At 50.9% G+C, this 27,742-nt stretch overlaps 1 protein-coding gene across 1 annotated transcript in view; it reads right to left on the bottom strand.

Moving 5' to 3' along the window:
* Positions 1–27,742, bottom strand: part of MYO18B (myosin XVIIIB) — a gene marked incomplete at its 5' end in the record, with an annotated part of 162,267 nt that overhangs the window by 88,314 nt on the left and 46,211 nt on the right. The window contains 10 exons of the mRNA XM_081113701.1: positions 2,707–2,831; positions 5,120–5,228; positions 5,583–5,702; positions 10,237–10,326; positions 10,705–10,848; positions 12,333–12,461; positions 15,454–15,519; positions 22,402–22,511; positions 25,976–26,198; positions 26,982–27,165. Of these exons, the coding sequence (XP_080969827.1) occupies positions 2,707–2,831; positions 5,120–5,228; positions 5,583–5,702; positions 10,237–10,326; positions 10,705–10,848; positions 12,333–12,461; positions 15,454–15,519; positions 22,402–22,511; positions 25,976–26,198; positions 26,982–27,165 (1,300 nt within the window). The remainder of the gene's footprint in view (positions 1–2,706; positions 2,832–5,119; positions 5,229–5,582; positions 5,703–10,236; positions 10,327–10,704; positions 10,849–12,332; positions 12,462–15,453; positions 15,520–22,401; positions 22,512–25,975; positions 26,199–26,981; positions 27,166–27,742) is intronic.

Genomic DNA, 27,742 nt, shown 5'->3' with positions numbered 1-27,742 from the left:
TTATAAACTGTATGTGGCCTCACCCTGGCCCACCTCTATAAGGTGATCTCATGACACCTTTCTCCCACAGCAAGGACATGCATGTAATTAAAGGGCAGGCAAAGGCCTCAGCTCTCATGGTGGCTACCTCTACTGGGGAGACCAAGAAACAAAGCAGATAATTACAATACAATGTGATGAGGCTGCTATTTGGAGAAACAATTCAGGGGCATCCAAGCCCATCTGCACCAGGGAAGGCTTTCTTGAGGGAGTGACCTTTAAGCTGAGATCTTAAAGATATTGGAGATATTGAGGTAAGGAATAGAAAAGGTGCTCTAGGAAGAGGAAACAGTAGATGCAGAGGCTCAAAGATGAGAAAGAATAACGTATTTTTTGGAGGGAGAATAAAACAGTGCAGTGGAACAGCATAGAGAGCCCAGAAGCAGAGCCACTAAATATAGTCAAAGGAGCAATGGCGATACAATGGAGAAAAGGCAGTCTTTCAACATCTGGTGTCGGAACAACTGGACATCCACATGCAAAGAAATGAATCTAGATACAGGCCTTACAGCCTGCACAAATACTAACTAGAGTGGATTACAGGTCTCAATGTCAAATGCAAAGCTGTAAAACTTCTAGAAGATAACATAGAAGAAAACCTAGATGACACTGGGTTGCGCAATGGCTGTTTAGGTGTGACACCAAAGGTAGGATCCATGAAAGAATTGACAAGCTGGAATTCACTAAAATTAAAAATTCCTGCTCTGTGATAGACACTAACTCTCAAGAGAATGAGAAGACAAGACACAGACTGGATGACATTCTGGAAAAGGCAAAACTACGGAGACAGTAAAAAGATCAGTCGTAGCCAGGGGTTAAGAGAGAGGAATGAATGGTGGAACATAGGGGAATTTCAGGGCAGTGAAACTATTTTGTATGAAACTACAATGGTGAATACATGTTATTACATACTGGCCCCAACCCAAACAATATACACCACCAAGAGGGAACCCTAATGTAAACTATGGAGCTTGGATGATGATGATGACATGCCATGCAGGTCCATTAACTGTAACAACTGCACCTCTGGTGGGGGATGTTGATAGTAGGGGGAGCAACATGTGAAATTCCTACCTTCCTCTCAGTTTTGCTGTGAATCAAACACCGAGTGTGGTGCTGAAGCTGGCTTATACCAACCTATGAGAGCTGATTCTGCACGTCTCTTCCCAATTCTACATTCAGTGACAACACAATGTTAACGTGAAATCAGCCATGGTGGGAGAATTTACACCACAGACATTGGCCATTGGCAAATGCTATACATTAGAAGCTTGTTTGCTTATTTTCAGAGAACTGATTTACCAGCATACCACTGGGTAAAGTGTAGACTGGTTAGAATACAGATTCAGGGTGGAGACAATGCAAGACAGGCAAAGAGGCTCAACTATCATTACATTCCTAAGGGCAAACTGCACTTCCCGAATATCAGAAATGCAGAGGACACAAGACCAGAGCAACCATGGTACATGCTGATATTACGGCAGCCAGGTGGAGGACAGGGGTGGTGGATAGATCCAGAAATATCCCTAAGGTAACAGGCTGTATTGGAATGCCTGGACAGACACACAAGGCAAGGCCTTGAGGGCAAAGTGGGAAGTTGGGAGTAAAGACCCTGGTATTAACTCAGGACGCTCAAAGAGCTGCACCTCAGTGAGAAGGGTGATGAACATTCCACCCCCCAAACCGTAAGGTGGTCAGAAAGCTTCCTGCCACTCTGGCTGTGGGTGGAGGAGAAAGTATTCTGGTAAGAAATCAAAACCCGAGGTCTGGACCTCATGTGGGTTTAGCGCTCAAACTGACACTCTGCACAGGTTGCAAAATTCTGAAACAGAATTTAGTGTGATCTCAGGAGCTGGTCAGAAGGCAGTGCAGGTGGGCTTCTTCTAAAGGAACACGTGCACAGCCCTGTAAGCAAGACTCCCCTGAATCAATACAAAGCTTTAAAAATGAAAAATAAGATCAACTCACAACAACAACAAAAAACAGCGAAACACACACACACACACACACAGTTAGCATGAGTCAGAAGGAAAAAAACAGAACATTCCACAGTGCAGACCGCCTGGGGCTACTGTGGTGGGTGCACAGGAACACGTGGAAAGATGAGCTCACAATCAAAAATTGTGATGCTCAAGGGAGCAACCCACCATGAGAGTCAGCATCACCGTGATAACAGAACACTCTGAAAGAGGCTCTGAAAGGTCCTTTGGCTGCAGTGTGGCAGGCGGCTGCGGGGAGAGGCTGGAGGTAAGGGGACCAGTTAGGAGGCGGCTGGGCTGGTCCAGATGAGAGATGGAGGTGGCAAGATTAGAGGCGATGGGAATGGATAGAATTTGACGATGATAACAGAATATTACAATCATTTTACTGATGAGAAATCTGAGGCTCAAGATGTCATTTCCGCAAGGGCAAGGCAGAAATGAGACTTGACATCGTGAGTGAACGTTCATGCTCTTTATCACACAGAGGATTCTTTCCCAGAGCAGAACCCCGCAGGCAGAGAAAATGCTTTCCATACCCCACAGTGACCAGCATCTGTATTGACAGTGAAAGTGGGAAGACACGAGGGGTCGGCGGCCTCATTCTCCCGCCCACCTGGAGGCGTGGAGGTGAGAGCCCGCCCACTCTCTGAGGCCTTTGGGATGCAGACTATCTGCTCCCTCGTACCTGCTGCTCCAGCTCCTTCCTGGACGTCAGCTCTGCGTCCAGCCTCTCCTCGAACTGCTGCAGGCGCTTTCTGAGGAACCCGTTCTCCATCTGGGCACAGTCGAAGCGCATTTGCCACTCGTCCGCTGTTGAACAGAGTCAGGGAGGCCGGGTGGAAGGCTAGGTGAGTGGGGGTGGTTCGTGTCCACTTGCTTAGCTCGTTGTATGCAATTTCACAGTGTGAACAGAGTTCCTGAGGCCTGACCTGGGACCTCCGGTTAGGAAATCTTGCTCTAAGTCCAAACTTAAAAACACACAAACAAAAATACATGCTTCCTCTAGGCAGCCTGTACTGACCACTTCCAGTTGCCTAATGTCATTGAACCCTCACTATTCTAAGCTCAGTTGTTTCATACGGTACAATTTCTCCACACATGCACACATACCTTTCTTTAAAAAAAAATCCCAGGGCAGGGGAGATGTTTCAATCATTTGCGGATCCCCAGGACCCTCTGGAAGAGCTCCCTACACACACGAGGGTCCCATGTTGATACAAGTTCACCAACTAGAACTGTCCAACTGGACAACTGGCCAGTGGTTTACCTGACCTCCCCGTGGACTCTGCAAGTTTCTTGAAAGCAGGACCCAACTACAATTCTAAAGTGTCCAGCTCAATGCTGGGCGCATGCCCTAAAAGTTCCCTTTAAATACCCCATCGCACACGGAGGAAAACAAAGATGCTTTCAATCATCTCTGCTCAGGCTCGATCCGTGGCGGAGGCTGTGGTGGCACTGCGGTGATGCCAGGCAAGTGTTTTATGGCTTCCTCCAACTTCCCTACGTTTCAGAAATGTTCTGTAATGAGTATGTATGACTTTCATAACGAAAAACAAAATATTTGTGGGCTGGCTTCCTGGAAATGAGCACACAGAGCTGAGAGCCCATATAACATCGTGACTAATGGGCTCATGGGCTAAGCACATCTCCCCTCTCATCGACGCCCATCTCTCTCCACAGGAAAACAAACTGGGGGGGAGGGGGTACCATTTAGACATAAATCACAGCCGGGGGGGAAATGCAGCCAACGCTCCTCTGGGGAAAGCGTGCTGTCCCCACTGCTGGTTCTGTGCAAACGCCTCCGCCACGCCCAGCGTGTTCCCTACCTAGCTGGGTCTCCGTATCAGAGAATCTCAAACTCCTGAGTATTAACCTCTCTGGTAAGTGCCTGCCCTGAGGGTAGCCGGGATGAGAGGAGAACAAGAGTGGAGGAGAAAGCCTTGCCTCTTCTCACCGCCTCCAGCCCTCCGTTCCCGAGTGTCCCTGACGTTTCTAGGGCATAAACTCTCCAGGGGCACGGAAGGGATGATGCCAGCGTTTCATAAAGCTGACAGACACACTGGGCATCGTCTCATCTAACTCACTCAGACGGGGAGAGGAGCTGACAGAGACGTCACCAAGCCCGTCCAACCATGGCACGCGAGTCTCCAGGCAGCTGAGTCAGGCGGCACCCCCAGGAGTTCCTGGCTCTGCTGAGCACATCTGTCCTGGGGCGATTCGGGGTCCTCTCACCTGCTCTGCCATCGCCCAGCAACTGCTGAGCGCCTGACACTGCTTTTAAATGGGGGGAGGAGTACCTTCTGCCCACAGGTTGGGACCACAGATAACGATCCCACTATCAGTACAAATAGTAATGATCAAGTAACTAGCAGCTATCCAGCACACAGCTAAACACTATTAGTCATCGAAGACTACGTGCATTTGAAAATGGAAAGACACAACTCTATGCCCAGAGCCACTCATCTAATAAGAGATAGAATCTAGATTTAAATCCAGAAGTGCCGTTTCATAGATGCCACTTTTAACCACTGAAATGCCTTCCTCAAAATTTATATGAAAAGTATTCACATATATAGAAAGGGGCCTTACCGTAGAGCCACTATTTATTTAAATCGCTACTTGCATTATTACTAAAGGGCACCTGCCACATGGAGGGTCATTATTTGGGATATTGTTGGGTTACCTGCTTAATGTCTGCCTGGCCCACTAAGCTGTAAGCGCCAAGAGGGCCAAGTGAGTTTGCTCTGTCAGAGTCTCCACCCCTAACACAGTGTCTAGTGAAGCTGTTCTCAACCTGTGGGTCGCAACCCCTTTGGTGGTGGAACGACCCCTTCACAGGGGTCACCTAAGACCATCCTGCATATCAGATATTTACATTAAGATTCATAACAGTAGCAACATTACAGTTATGAAGGAGCAACGAAAATAATTTTATGGTTGGGTCACAATATGAGGAACTGCATTTAAAGGGCCAGAAGGTTGAGAACCACTGGTAGTGCAAAGTAAGTCCTTCACGTGTGTGTATGAATGAATGGATGGATGGATAAAATAAAAGGATAGCCACTAGCATCTACTTGCAAGGGCTCCAACCTGCTCACCTCCTCCAGTGTGACTCCTCTCCAAGTCATTCAACTGGATTTTCTGCTGGGCTTCTTGCAGCTGCTTCTCTACTTTTCCCAGATTCTGCTGGACTTGCTCGCACTTGCTCTGGAAGAAAAGCCTTAAGGGTTCCCACTGCAGCTGGATAGAGACCTGGGCTGGCCGACGCACCCATGGCACCTCCCTCACCAGACGGGCCATTCCCTGCACAGTCCTCACCATGGAACCTCCACAGCCAGGGACCACCCCATGCTCACCCAGGGCACCTCCACGGCCAAACCGCAGTAAGACCCAAATGTCCTCCAGGACCTCGAGCATGAGAGCATGTCTTACTTAGGCTTCCTGTTCCCAGGTGTGAGCACAGGGGGACAGGCCCACACACTCCCAGCCAGCCTGTACACACACACACACACACACACACACACACACACACACACACACCTGCCACCCATGACCACTCACCTTCAGCTCCTGAACCTCCCGGAAGGCCCGCAGCCGCTCGGCCCGCTCACTCTCCAGCACCTGGCAGGCCACGTCCCCTTTGAAGCGCTCGTCGGCAAGCTCTGTGGTCAAGTCAGCGATCTGGAGTGAAGAAGGTTAGAGCGGTATCACTCGGTGGGGCGCCCACACTTCTCCCCCAACACCCACTCCACAGAACTTAGAAACAAAGCAAAAAGGAGGCTTAAGGGGAGCGTTTTAAAATCACACAACAAATAAGTGGCAGAGCTGGGACTTGAACCCAGATCCAAGTAATCCACACCAGTTAGTGAAAGAGAAGCGCTCCCAGGATGCTTTTGGCTGGCTGTGGATCAGGACTTCCTTTTGCTATTCCTTACCCAGCTGTCTTTGTTTATTATTATTATTATTATCATTATTATTATTATTACCCTGCTGTCTTTAAAGTGTTCTGGGGAAACCCTTGCATTGCAATGATCTGGGATGGTTGCTAAAATGCAAATTCCAGGATTCTTGTATCCCCCAAACAAATTTATCTGCAGTGGGACCCAGGGATCTGAACTTCAACACATCCAGGGTGATTCTTAAGCACAACAAAGTTCGAGAATTATCACCATATAAACTGCTAGGATCTCCTCCTAATCCTGCCTCCCCCTGGGCTTCAGGCAGGTTAGCTTTGCGTATGGGCACCCTGACGTGTTGGAGCTGGACAAGGGGTCACTTGCAATGGGCCAGTGCAATCGAGGAACGCCCCAGATCATGCTCCTAACCCCACCCCTCGTCCCTGCGATCAGCATTGATCTCAAACACCAGGACTGTGTTCTCTCCTCCTCAGTCAATTAGTGTGAAATCTAATTTGTACTAATCGGCCTGAGCAAAGGGAGCACAAAATTAATTTAATGCATTAATTTTGTGTTCCACAAACCCCAGTCTGGAGTCCAGAGGACAATTAGTCTTTTCAAATTGGAGGAAATGACAGGTGCTCTTCACAGAGGCAAGTAGCCCCTGACCGTCCCCGGTCCCCACAAATCGCCCCTCTTCCCACATTTAAGGGCCCACGGGCTTTGTCCATGAGGGGAGGGGTGGGCCCAGAGCTATTGTGCAAATGCAAAAAGAGCACCCGTGTAACAATGGGAGAGCCTGGCTGGCAAGCCCCGAGGGGTCCTTGCAGATCACTCAAGGACCAATTAACTGGAAATTATTCTCAAATCTCCCTGCATCCTTGGCCAAAGGGAACCTGTGCAGACCCCCAGTGGAAGGGAAGCCCCATCCCCGTCAACCTGAGAAACTCGAAAACCCTCCTCCAAGAAGCCCTCCCTAACCCTGCTCCCAGTCTGGGTAGATGCTCCTCCCCTCTCACAGCCTGTCTGGAGTCAGCCAGACCTGGGTTCAAATCCCAGCTCTGCCACTCAAAAGCTGTGTGATTTTGGACAAATCGTTTTATCTCTCTGAGCTTCTCTTTCCTCATCTAAATGTGGGGGTACTAACACTTTCCTCACAGTCTGATTTGAAGGTAAATCTAGATAATGTGGGTAAAGGATGGATCATAGCACCTGGCACAGACACAGTGCTCATTAAATGTTACTTTATTAAATTCGGCATTATCCCATTCATTCATTCAATTGGCACTGAATGCTTTGAGAGGCAAAGTAATAGCTAAGATGTATCATTATCTTCAAGAAACTCAAGTCTGCTGCGGGGAGCTTGGTAAGAATTCAAATACATATTAGAAATAGTGGTGATGCGTGAAGGCTTGAAATTTGTAGTAACTACTTTATATGCACCCCCTCACCACAATCTTAGGGAGAAGAATTCATAACTGGTACTGTCACCATTTTACTAATGACCCAGAGGCTCGGGGACCGGGAGAATTTTCCCACAATCCCACAGCAATAGGTGCAAAGCCAGCTGTCCTGATTGACTGTCCACTGCTTCACCAGATACGCCAGCTCAGGTCGCCCATCGTGCCCATACCTGACCTGGCACAGTTCCCCACTCCTTGGTTCACGTTGCGAGGCAGGTAGGAAAGAGATCATGGCTCTAATGTTTATATGGGGAAACTGAGGCACACAGAAGGAACAATCCATTGTGGTCATCTGTGAATACACCCACAGGTTATGGCCATAGAACCTCCATGGCCTGTCTGCTGGAAACACACCCTCCCAGCAGTGAAGGCCCAAGAGGCCCTGGCATCTTGAGTCAGACAGGAAACCAGGTGTCTCACTCCCCCAGGGACTAGGGAGCACCACATCTGTCCCCACAGAGGCGCAGGGCTGTGGCCGAGCCCAGGGCTGCGAGTCAGAAGACCTGGGAGACGATCTAGGCTCAGGAACCACTGGGCCCCGTGACCCTAGCACGACCCTCCCCACCCTGGAGATAAGCTCTAGCTACACTCCCGACCGCCAGGACCACACCTCCGCAGCGCTGTGCAAGTGAACTTTCCCACCGACATCTGCAGCCCCTGCTGGACCTGCTGGATTCGCCCAGCAACTCCTCACCGAAAAGGGCCACGGCTCAGACTAATGAGGGCAGGCGCTGGACTGCACGGGCCTCCTCTTCTGCCATAAATACGCTCCTGGGAAACACCTAAAATATCTTCCAGGGAGAGAAGAAGACACGCCTCCCTCATACATCCTCAGGAGCTCCCGCAGCCTTGGAGGTGAAGGCGGGCCGCTTTCCTGAGAAAATCACAAGCCCCGCTCTGCACCGAGGCCGGCTGTGCGCGCCTGAGGAATATTTATCGCCAGCCTCTCCTCATCTCCTCTCTGCTCCTTTGCAAATGAAGCACTTAAATCATTTTGCAATAATGTTGTTTTTTAATAAGCCTAGTCTAACGGAGTTTCCAATGATGAGGCACAACATGCTTCGGGGAAGTTTCTATTGACTGTTTGCCCTCCTACTGAGACCAGGGGATGGGGCGCAGAGCCTGTGAACGGGGTCGGGGTGCCCTCATGACACATGGCCCTTCGGGGGTGTCTGCTCCCCAGCTGCTAACAGAAAGTTGCCAAAAGAAAACAGAACCCCATGCACGGAGGAGATACCTTTCATCTGTTCTCTAGTCTAGTGTTTCTCAAAGTGTGGTCCGCGGACCAGCAGGCTCAGCAGCACATAAGGGCTTAGGAATGGAGAAGGCCCAGGGAGGAATGGAGAAGGCCCAGGGCCTCCCACACCCACTCACTCAGGATCTCGAAGGCGGGGGTCCAGCAATCTATATTTTAACACGTCCTTCAGGGGGTTCTGGTACACTTTCAAGTATGGGAACCACGGCTCTAATGCAGCCAGACACCCCTCCCCACTACCCCCCTCGCCCACCCTCCCACCACTGCAGCGCTTCGGGAACAGCTCAGGGCTTGTTAAAGAAGCAGGGAAGGACCCCTCCACCACAATTCCCTCCTGGACCTTGGGAGGTGGGGAAGCTACAGGGTTAACAGTGATTCTGAAGCTCCTGAAAGTGCCAAAGCAACCAGCATCAATCAACAGTAGCTTTTGGGAGGGGAGGAAGGGAACCACATCCCTTTCTTCAAATAAAATGCTACTCAGGCCCCCACACACTACATTTCGCCAAATCTGAGCTGCCATTGATTATAAGATGCACAATTATAGAACCTCAGAAAAGAAAGTGCTGCCAATTTTTGATGTAATATTCCACTGATTTTTAAGATGCATCCCAATTCCAGAGATGTATAGAGGTGGAAATAATGTGCATCTGAGAATCAATAAAATATAGACTAAAACCAAAAAAGTGCATCTACTGTCATTGATGCAGGTTTGGGGGTTCTGGAGCCCTTTGATCTCTTCCTTGCCTGTCAGCAGTTTTGAAGAGATGGGGGCTTCAGAAAATACACCTTCAAATTACTGCATCAAAAACATCTAGCCACGGAATGGAAAAAAAGATCTGGACTGCATCTATCCAACAACTGAACTTGTATCCATAAGATATGAAGAACTGCTACAAATCAATAAGAAAAAACAGCAGAAAAGACTTGAAAGATCACTTTGCCAAAGAAGACAGCCAGAAAGTTGCACACACACACACACACACACACACACACAAATTGCTAAATGAAAAGACAGACACAACCAAGTGCCGGTAATGATATGGAGCAACTGGAACTCTCACCTGTTGCTGTGGGTGTGTAAATTGATACAAACACTTTAGCAAACTGCCTGGCAGTATCTATTAAAACTGAACATAGAAATAAATTAAAACCCAGCAATTCCACTCCTAGGTCTATTCCCAGCAGAAAGGTACAACAGGGGCGTCAAAAGGCAGGTGCAAGAATGTTCTCAGCAGGCTTATTCATCATAGTTCAAAACTGGAAACAACCAAATGTTCATTTCGTTTACATATTACTTCCAAATAGTCAAATGTATCACTTACCCCTGAGATTTGTGCTTTTTTGAATTGTTTACGATTAAAGAATTCCCTTGGGACCCAGATGACACGGGTTTGAATCCTAGGTCTCCACTTGCTGGCTGTGTAGCCTCGGGAAGATACTTAATCCCCCTGGGCCTCAGTTCCCTCCTCTCTAAAACGGGGACAGTAACAGCATGCACCTCCCACACTTATTCTGAAAAGGTTTGCAAAGCACTTAGTGCAGTGCCAGGCGCATCACCATCTCCCCCTCAGCAGACCTCACCCTGCACAGGGATGGGGTACCTTGCTCTCTAGCAGGTCTGTGTTCTGCCGGAGTTCATTCCGAGACTTCTCTGATTTTTCTAGCTTCTGTCGCAGAGTTGTAAGCTCCGCCTACAAAAAACAAACACCATAAGAGAAGCCGCTGGGGACCAGAGGCATCGGTTCCAGGAGTGTCAAGGCTGGGGACAGAGTGGGTGATTCAGCAGCCCATCTGCATGACGCTTCTACAAGGGACCCTTCCATGCACCCCTGGGTAGTAAGGGTGCATTTACCCAGCACCCAGGAGCCTAGAGAGGAGCTGGGCGTGGATGGATGGCGGTCAGTGCTGACGGGAGCAGAGGGCTATTCGGGAGGAGGCAGCCAGGGCTGTGGGTGGAGCATCCCTGGCTTAAGAACGTTCAGAAATGGGGGTACTGGGTGAGATGCAAGCACCAAGATGGGGTGTGGGTGGGAGTAGCTACCCGGTGCCCTCTCTGCAGGCGGACCAACCTCCTTGGCGCGAAGCTGCTCGTCCCCGATGGTGGCACTCAGCAGTGGCCGGAGGGAGCCGAGGAGCTGCCACCATGGCCAGTCCTTGACCGCCAGGAACACAGCCACGTTCTTCTGGATGCACCGTGAGGCCAGGCGACGGATCTGCAGGGAAAGGAGATGGGAAACGGAGGGTCCTTCCCAGCCTGGCGAAGGTGAAGGAATGTGAGGAGGCAGAGGGGGCATGGATGGAGGAAATGGGTTTATATCCTCGTGAAAGGAATTAGATACTTAAAAATAGAAAAAGCTACCACAGAATCAGGCTCTCGGCATCAGGCATTAGACCGCAGTTTAATCTCGCGTGACCTAATAATTATAACAGGATGAGGAACAGAGAACAGTATACAATGGGTCACATCTTATAATCGGATTAGGTACAAAAGTCACCACACAAGGCAGGAATGATCCTTGAAAATCCCTGAAATTGCCCGCTAGAAGCTATGGCCGTGGCTGTGTTGTCAGTTGACATTTAGGGGATAGATATCATTTCAAGTGCATTGAACACGAATGCCGTGCTTCTCAAACCTGAGCACGCGCCAGAATCTCCTGGAGGGTTTCTCAAAGCACAGACGGACTCAGTAGATCTGGGGTAGGGCCATTTTGCACACAGGGAAACTGAGGCACGGAGAGGTAAAGTCCCGTGCCCAGTGTCAGCTTCTCAGTGGCAGAGTCAGGATTTGAACCCCTGCCGTCTGACTATTGATAGAGCCTGGGCTCTTAGTTAGCCTCTATTCCAAACCACCCCAAGGCCTGAGCTACTTATGTACAGTGGGCCAGTGGGATTGCCCACAGTATTTTAATTACTAATGTTCTTGCCTTTTTCTGCTTTGGCCAAGTGCATATACTTGAATATGCAAATTCACATAAGCTGGAGGCACACATAATGAGGCTTCATGCTAGTAGGGGTATAATAGTAACTATTAAATTCATAGCAGCTAGAATTTATTGAGCAGTTACTATGTGCCACATACTGTACTAAGTACACATAATCTCATTTCCCCTTTACCTAGCTACTAAGTGGTGGAGGTAGGATTCGAACATAGGTCTTGCTTGTCCCCAGAGTCAAGCCGCCTTCTCTCCATTGTGCAGGCTACAGAGAGAAAACGCAGTCTCTGGGGATCTGTGACGCAGGTGGTCCAGGACTGTGGACTCTAAACTGGCCTCTCTGTCCCAAAGGCCTGAGTGGCTGTGTCCAGCTCATGCCCTATCTGCTGACCTGTGAAAGGTGGGACACGTTGAAACCATGAACCGACCACAAAGGCTTGGAAACCTCGCGGATGTAGGTCAAGGAGGCATCATTGGTAGTTTGACATCAGTGTCCTAGAAACAACCATGCCATCTTGCAAAAGGCCGCTCTGAGCCTCACCACACAGGTGTGTCTGTGGACAGTAGCGTAGGCAGCATGGTGGGAGACATGGGGAGCCCTATGCACACCCAGATCCACTGGATCAGAATCTGCATGTTAACATCGTCCCATGGGGGTTGGTGCCCGAGGCAAGTGTGGGAAGCGTGGGGTTACAGCCCCGGACCAGCACGGATGGTGCTCCTCCGGCATCTCACGCCTCTGCTGGGTGCACGAGGCCTCATACCTTCAGCTTCCTGAACTCCTGGCGCGACAGAAAGCCCTTGCAAGCCGCCTGGAATAAAACGAAGGTGCGGGACACCAGCTTCTCCCGCTGCTTCTCGAGCCTGGAGACCACGCCCGCCTTAAGGAAGACCTGCAAGGAGAGAGAGCAGGGGGTGACTTCTCCCTGAATCAGGCTGTCTAAAGCAGGAGGCGGTTGCCATGCAGACCCCAGTCTCCTGCTTCCACCTGAAGTATCAGCAGCTGCCCTTGACTGAGGGTCTGGATTACCAAAGCTTCACGCCTCATGCCTCCTCTCTCTCTTCCTCTAGCCCCTGGTACTCGGAGTGTGGTCCATGCACCAGCAGCATCATTACTGCTGAGACCTTTTAAAAATGCAGAAACCTGGGCCCCACCCCAGGCCTGCTGCATCAGAACCAGCCTCTTGGCGCCATCCCCACGGGATGCAAGCACATGTTCTTTGAAGACCCACTGCTAAGACGGACCATGCACCAGAATCACCCGAGGAGTGAGGCGAATGCAGATCCCAGGCCTCGCCCAGGAAAGGTGTCAGGCCTGGGAATGTGCACTTTTTAAATAAATGCCGCTAGCCATCTGAGAGAAGTGGTGGCCTGGAAATACTCAGCCTGGCCTTAGAAGAAGGGACAGAGAATGGGAGGGAGGTGCAGGAGGACTGCCTTGGTCAGGAGAGGATGAGGCCGGCCCAGCGGGTGCCACCCACAGGAGGTACTCAGGTATCCGGTGGAAAGCAGCCAGATTTCCAGGCCTTGGCTCATCAATAATGGACGAAGGCCTCTGCAGCAGTGGGATCAATGCCTTCCTCCCTGGCACCCCACAGGGCCGCCTTCGAATAGACTACAGGGCACACAAAGCGAGGACCTGAAGCTCTGGGGCCAGGCTGGCTCCAGCCCAGGAGGTTGGGTAGCTGAGGCTGGTCTCACCTCCCAGAGGCAAAGGAAAGATGCTCTAATGGGAGCTGAGGCAGAGATGGGGAGGAGTCACGTTGCAGACACCCTTATGCTCACTTTTAAGCACTGGGCAGCTCCACCTTAGTTGGTGATATCATCAGGTCACTGGTGACATTGTCGATTACTGGTTAACATTTCATGGAGCCTTTCCCGTGTCCTGGGTCTGAACGGACCACGTGATACGCACATAGAGCACTGCACAGGCACGGCTCTATGCGGTGGTTAACACAATCTCCCCATTTTAGGGAGGGAGGAACTGAGGCCAAGACAGGCGGTTCTCCAGGATGCTCCTCCAGCAGGTGGCAACACCAGGGCTCCTTTCTCTCTATCTGACTCCAGACAAGACTGCGATTATCATTGAATGTAATTAACATTTGCATGGCATCTACATTTTTCAACGCTCTTTCTCCTATGTCCCATTTTACACACACACACACACACACCCTCTGAGGAATCTATTGGCTCAGAAAGATCATGTAATTGATTCAAGTTCACATAACCAGTGATTAACTTGAGCCCCAAGCCTTAAGCTCATCTCCTGCACCCATTCTCAATGTCACCATGAGCCTTCATTTCCTCATTCATTATGATAGGTGCCCGAGGTTTGGGGTTGAACTGCTGTTTAATTCCAGGTGGAACAGAGGGTCTCGATATAGTCTCCATTCCCCTGAACATATTTTCTGTGATGGAGATCATTCCACCAATCCCGCAGGAAACCCGTTCTCGATGAGAAAATGAAAATTAACACACCCAATCGGTGCTAACTCTGTTTTGCCACCCTCTGTCGCTTTACAGAACACTTCATATCAGCCAGGGACACCAAGACAATTAGCCTCATTGAAATAAAGACACGATTGACTCATTACCTATCAGATTGCCTCAATAATGACTGTATTAATTTCACAAGCTAGTGAGTCCCACAAGCTGCTATAAAAAAAAATCAATGATCAAAGTGATGACAGCACTAGTTCATATATTAGAAAAGGCGGTGGGTTCTGCCAAAACCGCTATTGATTAAGTAGGAAGCTTTCATTAAAAAAGATAATTGGAAACGACCGTACAGAGAACAGGAATAAGTCATCGCCTCGGCACAATCTTATTTTGATTTCTTTTCCTTTTAAGAGCATATCGGCGACCAGAAGGCCACTGCATGTGGAATCCACCTTTTTCATAAATGTCACGGCCCTCAGCACAGGCCTCGATAAGGCACCAGCGGCTGAAGATCACAAAGAAAAATCTAAATTAGTTGCTTTTCATGGGTCCAGCTGCTTATCGGACCAAGCAGAGTGTGACATCCTAATGACACTTTGTAATTAGCTAGTTATTAATCATAGGAAAGGAGCAAAAGGGAGGCCAGACATAATAAGCATGGCCACCTGGGTAGCTTCACCAGGAAGCTGCAATGTCACGCTCCCCAGGGAAACATTGGCCCATTCCCTGCAGGTCACGGGGGGCGGGGGGCGTGAAGCGGGGGCTGCAGAGGGGAAACAGATACATGTTCAGTGGAGTGACACAGGGCAATGAGTCTTCCACAAAAACAAAAGTGTGAGGGTCCCATGGCCAAACAGTTTGGGAAACCCCAAATACTGTATTTTCCCTCTTGAAAACTTCACATAGGAGCCTACCAGCGCTCTGTGAAATTCTCCAAACACTTAAACATTTTTGGAAGAGCTTTTGGCTCAACGCCAGTTTGGAAAAAGCTATTTCTCTCAACTCTGACAATCGTGTGCTTTCTCAAGCCCCTTCTTCTCACTTATCGCTGCCCATCGGCGAGGCCCAGAGTCGTGTCACAGTTGGTGGCGAAGCAAAGTTACGAGGCTCTGCGTGACGATGGGTGTTTCTTCCCGGGTTTGGTGGCAGCTCTTCCCGAGGCTGCGGCAGGCAAACTGGGGTCCAGGATGTGAACTCCTCCCAACCACCGAGGCCGCTGGGAGTTTAACCACCGGAAGTGATACTCCTCAAGGTTATTCCCTCCCACATTATAGCATTTACCTTCATGGCCTCTTAAGAAGTGTGAATAATGCCACTGCACTGCAAGGCAGAAAATGACTAGCCCTGGTGGAAAGGAGACATGGAGGCTCTGAGGTAGGCATGCATGGGGTCTCATCCGGTCCCTGCGTGATGGGCAGGAGGGCGTGAGAAATAAGCTCTCCTCACCTGGCTGTGCCCCACGGCCACGGCCTTCTTCTCCAGATCCAGGGTCAGCAGGAGCTCCTCCACGGCCTGGGGAGGAGAGAACGGTCAGAGGAGAAGACAGACAGATGACGGGAAACTCCCAAAGTGGACGGTCAGGCCGCCTGGACGGCTGGGAGGGAGAGAGAGGACGACCCCACCTATCTGTGAGTTTGGGCACACAGAGCCCCACCTCACACCGGTGGTGAGCATGGACTGAGCACCTACTGTGTGCCAGCCACTCTTCTGGGGCCTTCACAGACACCATCTGCTTTCATCCTCAAAGCAACCCTAGGTGGGTCATCACTACCACACCCAGTTCTACAGAGGAGGAAACCAAAGATACAAAACTAAGGGATGGATGTGTCCGCTATGAAAAACAATACTGTGGCTCCTAAAAAATTCAACATAGAATTACCCTATGATCCCGCAATTCCACTTCTGGATATATACCCAAAAGAAGTGGAAGAGGGACCTGGATAGATATTTGCACCCCAAAAGGGAGAAGCAACCAAGTGTCCACTGGCAGATGGACGGATTAACAAAATGGGGTATATACGTACCATGGATAGTAATCAGGGTTAAAGGGGAAGGACATTCTGACACCTGCTACCACCTGGGTGAGCCCTGAGATCATGATTCTAAGTGAAACAGGCTGGTCACAAAGGACAAATACTGCATGAGTCACCTTATATGGAGTACCTAGAATAGTCAAATTCACTGAGACAAAAGTAGAATGGTGGTTACCAGGGGCTGGGGCCAAGGGGGTTGGGGAGTTGGTGCTTAGTGGGGACAGTTTCAGTTTTGCAAGATGAAAGAGTTCTGGAGACCCATGATGGTGATGGTTGCCACTGAACTGCATACTTAAAACGGTTAAAATGGTAAATTTTGTTTTGCATATTTTACCACAAAAATAAAACTAAATGAAGGCATCTCTTCAATGCTACAAGGTTACACAAGAGCAAAGCCAGATCTGAACTGAAGTCTGTCTTGCCATGCTGTAGCATCTATATCTTACTGCTTCGCATAACCGGACCTCAGCTCCAGAGGACTCTAAGCCTCTAGGAAATCCCCCCCCCTGCGCCTGTGTCACTAAAGTCCCCCATGACAGTCACCCCAACACTCTGTCCTTCCTTCATTGTACACACTAGAGACTGCCTCACTCCCCAAAACTTTTGCTAAATAAATGACCCAGCCATTAACCTTCTGTGCCTGACCTAGATTATAGAGGGAGAAGCCTGAGTTTAATTTATCTCTTATCATTGCACCTGGTACTGTTCATGCATACAGTAGGAGCTCATTCAACATGATGACTGAATGAATGAGTACCCAAACAGGAGAGATTGGTGGGGTTAAGGGTGAGGGGATGGGGAAAAGCAGGCCCATGCAAAAGAAACAAATTCACTCAGAGGTTCCTGGATGCAGCAGTAGCCAAATCCCCAGCCATTTAATGGAATTTTCCACTTTGCATCAAGTTGAACAGCCTTGCCAGAGATCTGTACCCTCGGACAGGTACAGGCCGTGCCTGGTTTCTCTGTGACTGCCAATTCCCCTCCCACTCCACCCCCACGCCACCCCTCACGGACCTTCCACCCACCGAAAACCACAAAGTCAATTTCCAGAATAAATGGCCAGAAAAGCAATTGTGACACTCGGGAAACCAAAGGTAGTATGAGCCTGGAGTAATTTAGTACATGAGTTTCAATCCCACGGGTCATCGGCATCACAGAAAACTTCCTACGATACCAAAAAAAAAAAAAAAAAAGCTTATTAAAAGTCTAGTCCGAGACTGTAATCCGGGAGGAAGTTCCCTCCTCTGACCTCCTGCGAGAACATTCCATACCGCCCTGCCACAAATTGAGTGGTTTCACTTATTACATTTTAGCCAAAAGACGTTCCAAGGGAGCTATGGGCAGCAGAATGCCTAAAACCAATATCTCCAAAGTACAACATCTTTTCTCTCTGCACAAGAGGAAAACAAAATATAAATGGGCTCAAAGTAGAAAGGATGAAACATATATGAAACCTACAGCCTGTGAAATTTTCCTAGGTCTGCCTTACAGTCAGTTCTCAGAGTAGGTGCTGGGGGCTGGAGTGAGATCCACCGGGGTTGAGATCCTGGTTCTAGCACTCATGACCTAGGTAACCTAGGTGACCTTGGACAAGCATTTTACTCTAAGCTGTAGGCACCTCTTCAGAAAAAAATGGGGGTGGGAGGTGAAATAATGGCACCATCTCCGAAGATTCTGTGGTTGTGCTTGCGGAGGACTTGACGTAGTGCCAGGCGCACGGGAAGCACTAATAAATACCATGAGCTAGTCCATACGTGTCTCAGAGCCTGACCTACCAGCTCTGTCGTGGTCAAAACCTGGTAGAGGCACTGAAGGCCATGCACTTAGCTTCCATTTCTCAGATGCACCCGAAATGCTGCCAAAACACACACACCCTCCCCCTAATATTCAAGGATTCTTCTCCATCTTCTTGCTTCCTTATAGCCCTTGAGATGGCTGTGTAGCCAAGAGTCTTAGGGCTAACAAACACATTCTGTCCTGTTGACCTCACTTTCCCGAGAAGAAAGTGCAGGTGCCGATGGTGGAGTGAGTGAGTGGCGACGGGTATGGACCTATACTTCTGACCCTCATTTTCCTCCCCTGCAAAAGGGTGATATTGTCCCCTGCCCGGGCTGTTCCAGGGTTGGGATGAGTAATTGAGAATGTGTAACATGACTTTGTAAGTGACTTTGTACTTAATTACTATTATTATCATCATCATTAATATCACTCTTAGAAACTGTCACTGGTTGGGTGAAATATCAGTGACTTCATTTGGTTGTACATTAACGGAATCATTAGCCACCAGCCGGCTGCTGGAATCCGGGGCAACGATCCAGGTTTACATAAGAGATGTCTTTGTTGTCCGGCATCTTTCTGGAATATCGGCCAAGCCATCCGAATCGCCCAGATCACTGCAGCTGATTCCTCTTAGCGTGGATGCCGAGTTAAATGTGGCCGTTCTGGCCAGTTTTCTCCGGTGTTTTTTAGCGTGACCCCTGCTCCTAGCATCTGACACATAACACATTTATTTTCAAACTTCTGCCACAGGTACTACTGTACGCCCGTTTTAGAGAGAAAGAAAGTGAGACCCAGGGCAATGAAATGACTGGTCAAAGGTCACATGCCAAGAAGTGATGGGGGAGAGGCCACCCCAGGGAATCCGACTCTTGAGCTTTTCCTCTGCCCTCTGATCGTGGGGTCTAGGCCAGGCCACCGTGTACTGGGCTGTGCGGCCCTGAGCAAGCCACCCCTCCTCTCTGATCCTCATATTCCAAAATAGGGGGTGATTATGCCTGCCCCACAAGGATGCAGTGGTGGCTTCACAAGATCACAAAAGTAGCATGCAGGAGTGAGACTTCCAGAATGATGGAGCAAGGAGATAAATCTTCTCCCCTCAAAAAGCAATGGTAAAAAGTGGATACTGTCTTTGAAAACAACCAGTTCAACACTCTGGACATTGAGCCAGGGGATACAACACATGGAGAAGCATTCATTCAAGGAAAACCTGTTAACCCTCAGGTAGGAACCCTGGGGGTTTGGGACAATCTAAGATGGGGCTCTTCCACTCCCCACCACACTCTGTGCAGTCATCCTGCGAGGGTGAGGCAGGCTGTGGAATCTAGCAGCGTCGTTGGCAGAAAGGAGCACTTTATATGGAGTAAAGCAGAAGAAAACCGCTCGCCCAGGATCACTGACAGAAACACTAGTGATCTTGGCTGCAAACAAGTGGAGAAGGTCAATGGCACAGCCAGCCTAAGACTGTCACCCTGACTGGGGCAAGCAATGAACAATGACCAGCCGGAATGGAACAAGGAGCTGCCCCCTGAGAAAGCCCATGCTCTCTAGCCCTGCTAACAATGGCCCATGGCCTGGGCCCTGCCAACATCGTCAGCCCCTTTTCTTGACACTTGGCCTCATTTATGCTGAAGCTACACTAAGCTAGCCATGCGACATCACGGCTTCGGGTCTTTGCACAATGTGTGTACTGCTGACGCCTCCAAATTACCCCGCCAGGCTCCACTCAATCATCGCCTGCTCAGAGGTGTCCTCCCTGGTGCCCCACTCTCGCCCCTACTGAAAACATCTAAAATTTTAGGGGTGCTCCCTGGGGCATCCTAAAGCCACCCCTCTGTGGAAATGGCTTACGTATTTCTCCCCCAGTGAGGCTGTGTTCTGTTTATCCCTGTATCTGTGGCACCTAGCCCAGGGCCTGCTGCAAAGTAGGTACTTGGCTAAAGTTGAACGAAGTTTATGATAACTTTTAAATTAACATCAGGAACGGCACATCCTGTAGAGAACTTCACCAGACGCTGCTGGTCCTCAGAGAGCTCCCATTCAAGCGTGAAAAATGTTCAACACCACTGATCGCCAGGGAAATGCAAATTGAAACCACAATGAGATGCCACCGCCTGGCTGGGTGGCGATGGCCTCAGCTGCCTCTGCTGTGAAATGGGGATAATCCCCATTTATCTTTTGAGGATGGTTTCAGGTCAAGGATCTGTAACCTTTTCACTTGGTGCCAGAAACACTGTGGTGAGACCGTGCGCGTGTGGTAAAAGGCACGTGCTTTGTTTCAGGAACACAGGCAAGCAGTGGGTAACCACCACATGAGAGCACTTCACTGGGAAACTGTCTTGGTGTGAAACACCAATGGTTAGGCGCCCACGTCAGGCACACAGGGGACCTCACCGAGGCCCACTGTATACCCGACAGCGCATTCCCTCTGCTTCCCTCTAGTGCCCGATGACAATATTGACCTTTTCTAGCTGTCAAACTTGTCTTCTCCAATCCTGAGGTCTTCACTGCTTTACACACACAGGCTGACAGTTTGCCCACCCGAGCACATGTTCATGCATAATTCATGGCCTATCACGTTGCCTGGGAAATGAATATTTATCAGCTTCCTCATAAGAGGCAGGATGCTGTTTCCTTTCGTTGCTACCAAAAATTCGATGCTGCCGCAAATGAGATTTGTGAGCAAATGAAAAAAGAATAAGAAGAGGCAAAAACTTCCCACCAAGTCCATTCCACTTGTAATTTTCCATTTTCCCAGGCCTCCAGCGTGTGCGTGGAGGTGGTTTCAGTTTGGCTACGACAGGGAACTGCTGAGTCGTTCGGAATAGAAACTCTTCCATATGCTACACCCACAGCCAGTGCACAAGACTCCCCACACCGCACTTCCGTGCTGTTTCCAACGGCAGAGGAGCCCAAGACCTTTCAATGGCTCCATTCCAAATGCCCTGAACAGAGAGATCAAGTTGGGGGGACCTAGGACAGAGAACCCCAAATGAAGACGGATACACAGTGATTAGTGGCTTCCAAAATGGGCAGCTGCCCAGAGAGGGAACAGCCCTGCACTGCACGAGCTGGGACTGATGTCCCCTCCCCACGGTGAGTTGGGAAGGCCACACGGAAGGCACTGCCCTGTCTCCAGGAGGTAGCTGTGCCCTGGGCCCACCTGCTGAGAAGAGCCAGGAGAGGACCTAACGATTGTGAGTGTTTACTCTTCCAGCCCAGTGACTCACTAACTGATGACCCCAAGTGCACGTGGGCACATCCACCTGGAGGTGAAGGTTCACTATGGCTGTAAAAATACAGTCTGTGTGGCTTGGTTGCCATCTCTCTGGCCTTGAAAGATGCTGATGATGCTGATAATAGGAGCTCATACAAATCGAGGCCTTAGCACGCAGCAGGCTGTGTCAAGCACTTCAACTATTCTAGTCCATATGGTCCTCAAACTCCCACTGAGGTAGGCATTGTTGTTGTACCCCATTTACAGGTGAAGAAAGCTGAGGCAGAAACAGGAAGAAACTTGCTTATGCTCACACAGCCCCAGCTGAGACTCAACTGCAGGTCTGTGTGATTCTGGAGCCCATGCTGTCTCCACTGGCCTCACTGGAACCAAGAAACTTGGGTTCAAGGACAAAACTCACGAATGCCTGGCTGTGTAGCCCCAGGGGAGTCAATTTGTCTCTTCATTTGTAAAAGGGCCCTCTCGCTCCTATACTGCAGGGCTGTTGCAAGGATGCGATGGGATTTTGCAAATTCTAAAGAGCTCTGTGGTCATCAGTCAGCTGGTGGCCACTCTCAATAGAAAATTATTGGGGGTGTGGCACTAGGGGTGAAGCTGAGGTTCCAGCCCTAGGAGTTCACAGTAGCATTGGAGAAAGGAGACACAGGGGCAGAAATAGGGGGTCAGGTATGTGTATTCATTCACTCATTCCTTCGTTCAACAGAGGATTGATGGAATGCTTGCTATGAGCCAGAAAACACACAGGGGGAACTATTAACTTTGAATAAGGAGAAGTGCTATACAAACATTAAAACAAGGTGATGTGATGGAGAGTAACAGCTGAGCCAGGATCGGAACAGCAAGCTGACACTGGCCATGCAAACACAGCGGAAAGAGAGCTCCAGGCAGAGGAAGCAGCTGGTGCAAAGGCCCTGAGGCGCATGGTTCGCTATAATTCTATAAGATGGGGCTCTAGCGTGAAATGCTTCCCACACTTTTATCACAGCGAGGCCCCCTTTTCATAGACCATCTCAGGGTGCTGGTGTGAGAGAACTCCCTCGGGAAAGATGGCTTTTCATCTTACTGGAGACCCTTTCAGCTGGGACATGCTTTCCTCCTGGCTAATTCTTTTCCTGCATTTCCTCATACAGGGTTTCGGAAGTGATTCTCAATCACTGGGACGGGTAGTGTCCTAAGGGGCATGGTGGGGGGTGCAGTCTAGGGGTCTGGGCCACACCTCACACCACCCTCATCTTTGCCTCCAAGGCTCGGCTCTCAGATCCCAGTTGGTCGAGTTGGCCCCTTCTCTTCCCCTACGGAACAGAAGCACCCAGGGCCTCCGCCACCCCGGCACCCATCTCCACATACCTTCCTCTCGTCGACTCCCTCAGTGGCCAACATGAGCTTCTTCATGAGCAGGGGGTCCAGCACCTGGAATCGCCGGCGGAACTGCGTGAGCCCCATGTGGTCAGCATAGCCTGGGGGAGGGGGAGCGGGCAGGAGAAGAACCGGTATCTAGGTGAGAAACCCAGCCCAGGGCCCTGCTCCTAATGTGCTATGTGGACTCGTTAGGGGGCCTCAGTTTCCCCATTTGCTAACTTCAGAGATCGGGTTCAGTCCGCATTTTCTGAATGTCTCTGCAGAACACAAGCCCTATAAAACGCTCCACTGCAAGTTTGAAAAGGCTGGGCTCGCATCCGCCTCTTGGGACGTCCCGATGTGAGTCAGCATCGCTGTCAGAGGCTCGGAGAACCTCTGCATGGAAGATGCCGGGTGAGCTTTGCTTCACCCAGAGGTTTTTCCAAACCTGCTCAACCATGGAAAATCTTTTTCTTTTTTTGTCTAATACCTATTATCAGCCACGAAGAAATGCCGAATGGGATAGCACCCAAGAGTTCCTGTGAATCTAACGTGTAGGATGCACACAGCTGCACGCACCCTTCTGCGTGGACACGGGAGGGGCTCTGGAGGCTCCCAGGAAGGTGGCATGAGAGCTGGACTTTGGAGGAGCCATAAGAGTTTGTCAGAGGATTTGGTGTGGAAGGGACGTCTAGGCAGAGAGAGGTGGAGCGGGGAAACCGAACGTTGTTCCATAGTCAGCAGCAGCCAGCATTTACTGAGCACCTCCGTGTGCAAGACACGAGGATAGCAACTGCCCTGTGTGACAGACACTCTGGGCCTGCATTACTGTATCTGTTTCACACATGTGGAAACTGAGGCCCAGAGAGTTAAGTCACTCGCCCAAAGCCACACGGATGGTAACTCTCCCAGCTGGGGTTCAAATCCAAACAATGACAATAACTAATCCAGTGGAGAGTAGACAATGATGGGTCAAAGGTGAGCAGGGACTGGGTCCCAAAGGAACTTGAACTCTAACCCCAAACCTTAAGGTTTGGATATCAGGGACATGGTAGAACCTTAGTGGCATAAAAACTAAAAACAAACAAACAAAACCACTCTCAAGTAGCCTGATGGGAGGAAGTCTGATGAAATCTCACTACTTTTGAGACTTTGCTCCACAGTAAGTCAAATGCATAAACCATGAGGAAGAGTGACAGTGCCTGCAGGTGACAAATCCCAGGAGACTTCCTGGAGGAGGAGGAGGAAGAGGAGGAGGAGGAGAGTCTCCAGTCAGGTTCAAAGGATGCTGCTGAACAGAGATGGGGTGGGGGGGAAACTGGGAGGTTTCAAGCCTGCCCTTTTGGGTCAGATGATCTGGGTTCACATCCCATTTCTGCCCTCATTAGCCCTCTGACTGGAGACAAATGGCCCCATCTCTCGGAGCGTCGATTTCCTCACCTGTCAGATGAGAATCACATCTATTTTCACAGGCCCCTAAGATTAAATCTGGTGATGATTACAGTAACAGAGGCTAACATGCATCGAGTGCCTTCCCACATCGGTCTAAGTGTTATTACCTTATTCACTCCTCAGACCCTCCACAGCTGAGACCCGAACTATTACAGGTGCAAGACACAGGAGGCACATCTCGGGACCTGCCGGTGTCAGTCACAGTCAAGCCCAGGCCCACGCCCTCCAGAGTCTGAGCTGTGCCCACCAGGACGTAAGGCACGTAATGTTTAATGAGCATTTTCTATACGCCAGCCGCTGTACTCTGTGAGACTGATGCCAGTTACTACGTGTGACGACAGTGTCTGGCGCATCATAGGCACTCAACAAACAGCAGGCCTATGTGTGCATCTGTAGCTGTATGTACATGTTATACTTGCATGAATTCAAAACCATAAATATTTTATATACGTATGTAGCTAGGGATGCATTAAATATTTCCTGTATGGTGTGAGAAAGACAGAAGCAATTTAGAGGAGAAAGAAAAAATGGGAAACAAACCGGGTCTGGGAGGCAGACATTGGAAATGTCTACCACAAGGCATCCGCCCTCCACTTGGTTGGAAAACTCATCCTGACGGAGTTGGGCGATGCCAAGAACGCAGAGGACAGACACTGCAGTGAGGACATGCGGCCTGGGGAAGGGGACCGCTGACCTGAGCGTGCACACAGGGGCTCTAACGGGCAGTCCAGGGCGCCTGCAGGGGCCCAGCGCTCTCTGCCAGCCAGCCAGGCAGAATCGATCAGTCGCCGCTGTGGCTGTGACCATCTCGCTCTCGCTCCTCCCGAGACATTATCTGTCTCCCTCCGCCCGATTGTGCAGGCTGGAGGGAGAATCAATGAGACGCTCAGGGGAGTGAGGGCCTCATCTCTGCTTCCTGCTGCTCCCAGCTTCTCCATCAAATGCCTCAGGCCCAGGGTTCCATTATTAACACACTGGGAACAGGTGGGGGCAGCGGCCACAAGCTGGGGTGTCAGCGACCACGGAGACATTAAACAAACGGGGGTCCACCTGGGCTCCCCACCAGCCCCAGCTACCCCACCTTCTGCAGAGAGACTTCCTGCGCCTAAGGCATTCCTAAAGGGCAGAGAGGGGCCTCATGTGCTGGCCTCTGGGGTCTGAGAGGCAGAAAAGAAAGGGAAGGATTCAGATCAGACTCAGCTCCTGAGATGAGCTGGTGGTGGGAATTTCGGGTGCGTGCCCACTTTCTAAAACACAGGCCTGGAAGACTTCACTCCTCTGACTACACCCTCTTACCCCCCACCACCCATCACTGCCTCAGCTGGACCTGGGAGAACCCAACTTCCAGAGACCAGTTCACAGCCTTCCCCGCTGGACCTGCCCCCCTCACAAGTCCCTCGTTCGTTCGTTTTGAAATCCCTTTCCTGAAATCCCAGGCTGGGCAGTGCCTCCCTGCCTTTGCATATGCGGATCCCTCTGCCCAAGGTTCCCTCTCCCCTCCCCCACACCCCGGGCCCCAGGGTGAGCTGCTCATTTTGTTTCTAGACCCAACTAAGATGCTCCCTCCTCTAGGAGGTCTCCCCAATCTCGCCAATGAGAGCCCAGAGCTTCCTCCTCCAGGCATCCAGGTACCGCCTGCATCCCCGAGTGACACGTGCCCTTCCCACGTTGCATTCTCATCACCGGTTTCCACACTGATCTCCCAAACCAGGCTGAGCATCTTAACCAAAGCATCCCTCATTGGGGGAACTCAACTCTCGATCCCAAAGTAGAAGCTCCTAACACGTTTGTTGTTGGAAGGAAGATGAGTAAGACACAGCCCTAGCCTTCCAGGAGCACACAACTATTTCAAGAAATAAAAAGGGCTTTGGATTTAAAGAGACCTAGATCCAAATCCAGGCTCTGCCATGTCCCAGCTGTGTGACCTTGAGCACGTCTTTTGACCTCCCTGAGCTTCCGTTTCCTCATCTGTAAAATGGGAGTACTGATAGCCTCCCCCCCACAGGACTCCTGGGAAGAATCAACAGAGAGCTCCTGGCACATCGTTGATGCTCTTGTCCTGGGGTGTCCTTGGTTGGAGGGCATGTCCCAGGTGTCAGAGACAAGGTACTCACTCCCCATTGGCTCTTACCTGCCCTGTGCAGACGCAGCGCCTCCAGGATGTAGGAGCCCGAAAGCTGGACCCTCAGTGCGGGGATGTCCAAGGGCAGGGGCCCGCCTGCTCCGGGCTTGTCCCCATTAGGCTGCGGCGGGGTCGGAGCGCCCTGCCCACCCCTGCTCTCCACGGTGAGGCTCGGCACCAGGCAGTGGATGAAGTGTAACTGAGACCTTCGGATCATACTGGACAACGCATCCTAGAACCGGAGGAGAGGGGTCAGGGCCAGATGTCCAGGGTGAGACAGACAGGGGTCAGGACATCCCCCAGCAAGCACTCATCCTCGCCTGAGCATCTCCTGGGGCCCTCTGTCCTACACCAAGGACGTCCTACCTATGGCCTGCTTCATACTCATGAAGACCAGGGGGCCTTCAGAATAGCCCTTGTTGTAACAGAAGGAGAAACTGAGGCATGGAGAGGCCAAGGGAGTGGCCCACCCGAAGAGGTAGACTAGAACCCAGGGCCTGATCTGTGGGCTTTTTCAGTACAAGATGCTATGAGGTTTTTTTCAAAACTTACCCTTCCTGTGCCCCCACCCTCTGGGCTCAGCATAACGACTGACCAATCAAATTTCCTCATTTGCTACTGGATGAACGTTTCTAGGTAACAGTTACAGCCAGTGCTGCAGCCTGCTGCTTCTCCCAGGGAGAGCCTGGTGGTGAACATGTGGGCCCTGGGGAGGGAGGAAGGCAGGCGGGCCTGGCCTGGGCAGAAGGACAGAGTGGCTCCTGCAAACTGCCTGAAGCCACTCAAGTCAACACCAAGTAGCCGAGGCTTTGACCTCAGACTGGGACCATCACCCCCCAGGAGTGTGACTGTGGCCGAGTTTCCTTGCCGCCCTGAGTGCCAGTGTCCTCCTCTGTGGCACTCAGGGCGATGCCTGCCCTCCAGCCTCACTGGGAGGTTAGAGGTGCTACAGGTAGGTGACCCGTCCTGGAGGAGGGGAGGGACGCGTGGCCGTGGGGACAGGGCACCCACTCACCATCTGCAGCTTGATCTGGGAGCAGGGGGCTCGCCTCTTCACCGCGGCAAAGCTGCTGGCGAAGGTCCTCCTCACGGCGCAGCTCCTCTGCAGGGCCTGCTGGGAGGTGCCCTCCAGGCCGGCCACCGCGCGGCACACGGGCGGCAGCTTGGCCCGGGCCTGGAACAGGCTCCTCAGCTCCTCCCTGGCAGGTCCAAGGGGGAGAGAGGGCTTTTAGGGCTCTCAGGGGAGATGGGTCCACTTTGCTTCCTGCTGACCTGCTTCCTGAACCCTCCCCGTGAATCACACCTGCTGGTCACTGTCCTTCTCAGCCAGGTGAGCCTTTGTCTCATGGCCAACGCCAGCTCCTTCCTCGTGCCCCTCTCCTCCATTAGAGCCTCTCTCCTTTGCTGGGTATCCCTGCTGCTTCCATGCCTGCGGGGATCCTAAGCCTGCACCTTCTCGGAGAGCAGAAGCATCTCTGGGACCCCAGAACAGGTCCAGCACAGAGTAAGTAGTTACTCTCTGTTTCACACAACAATGAAGGACTCGCAGGCCAAGCGGTCAGTATGTGGACCAGTCAATGAAAAGTCCAGCCTGATCCGAGGGGCGGGTAGTGCCTTCCCTGGGCGCTCCTGCGAGGTCCAGGTTCTGAGATTGGTGGGCCAGGGCCAGGGCCCCTGGAGGCTCCGCTCCGGAAAGCCTGAGCTGGCCCGCCTGCTTCAGTGGGCAGAAGAGGATCAAGAAGGCTGGGCAGACCCTGCTGCGCCCTGGGATGAGGC

This window comes from Myotis nattereri (assembly GCF_964212035.1).
Source record: "Myotis nattereri genome assembly, chromosome: 19".
In the NCBI taxonomy this organism is placed as follows: domain Eukaryota; kingdom Metazoa; phylum Chordata; class Mammalia; order Chiroptera; family Vespertilionidae; genus Myotis; species Myotis nattereri.
This window is presented reverse-complemented; position numbering and strand designations above follow the sequence as displayed.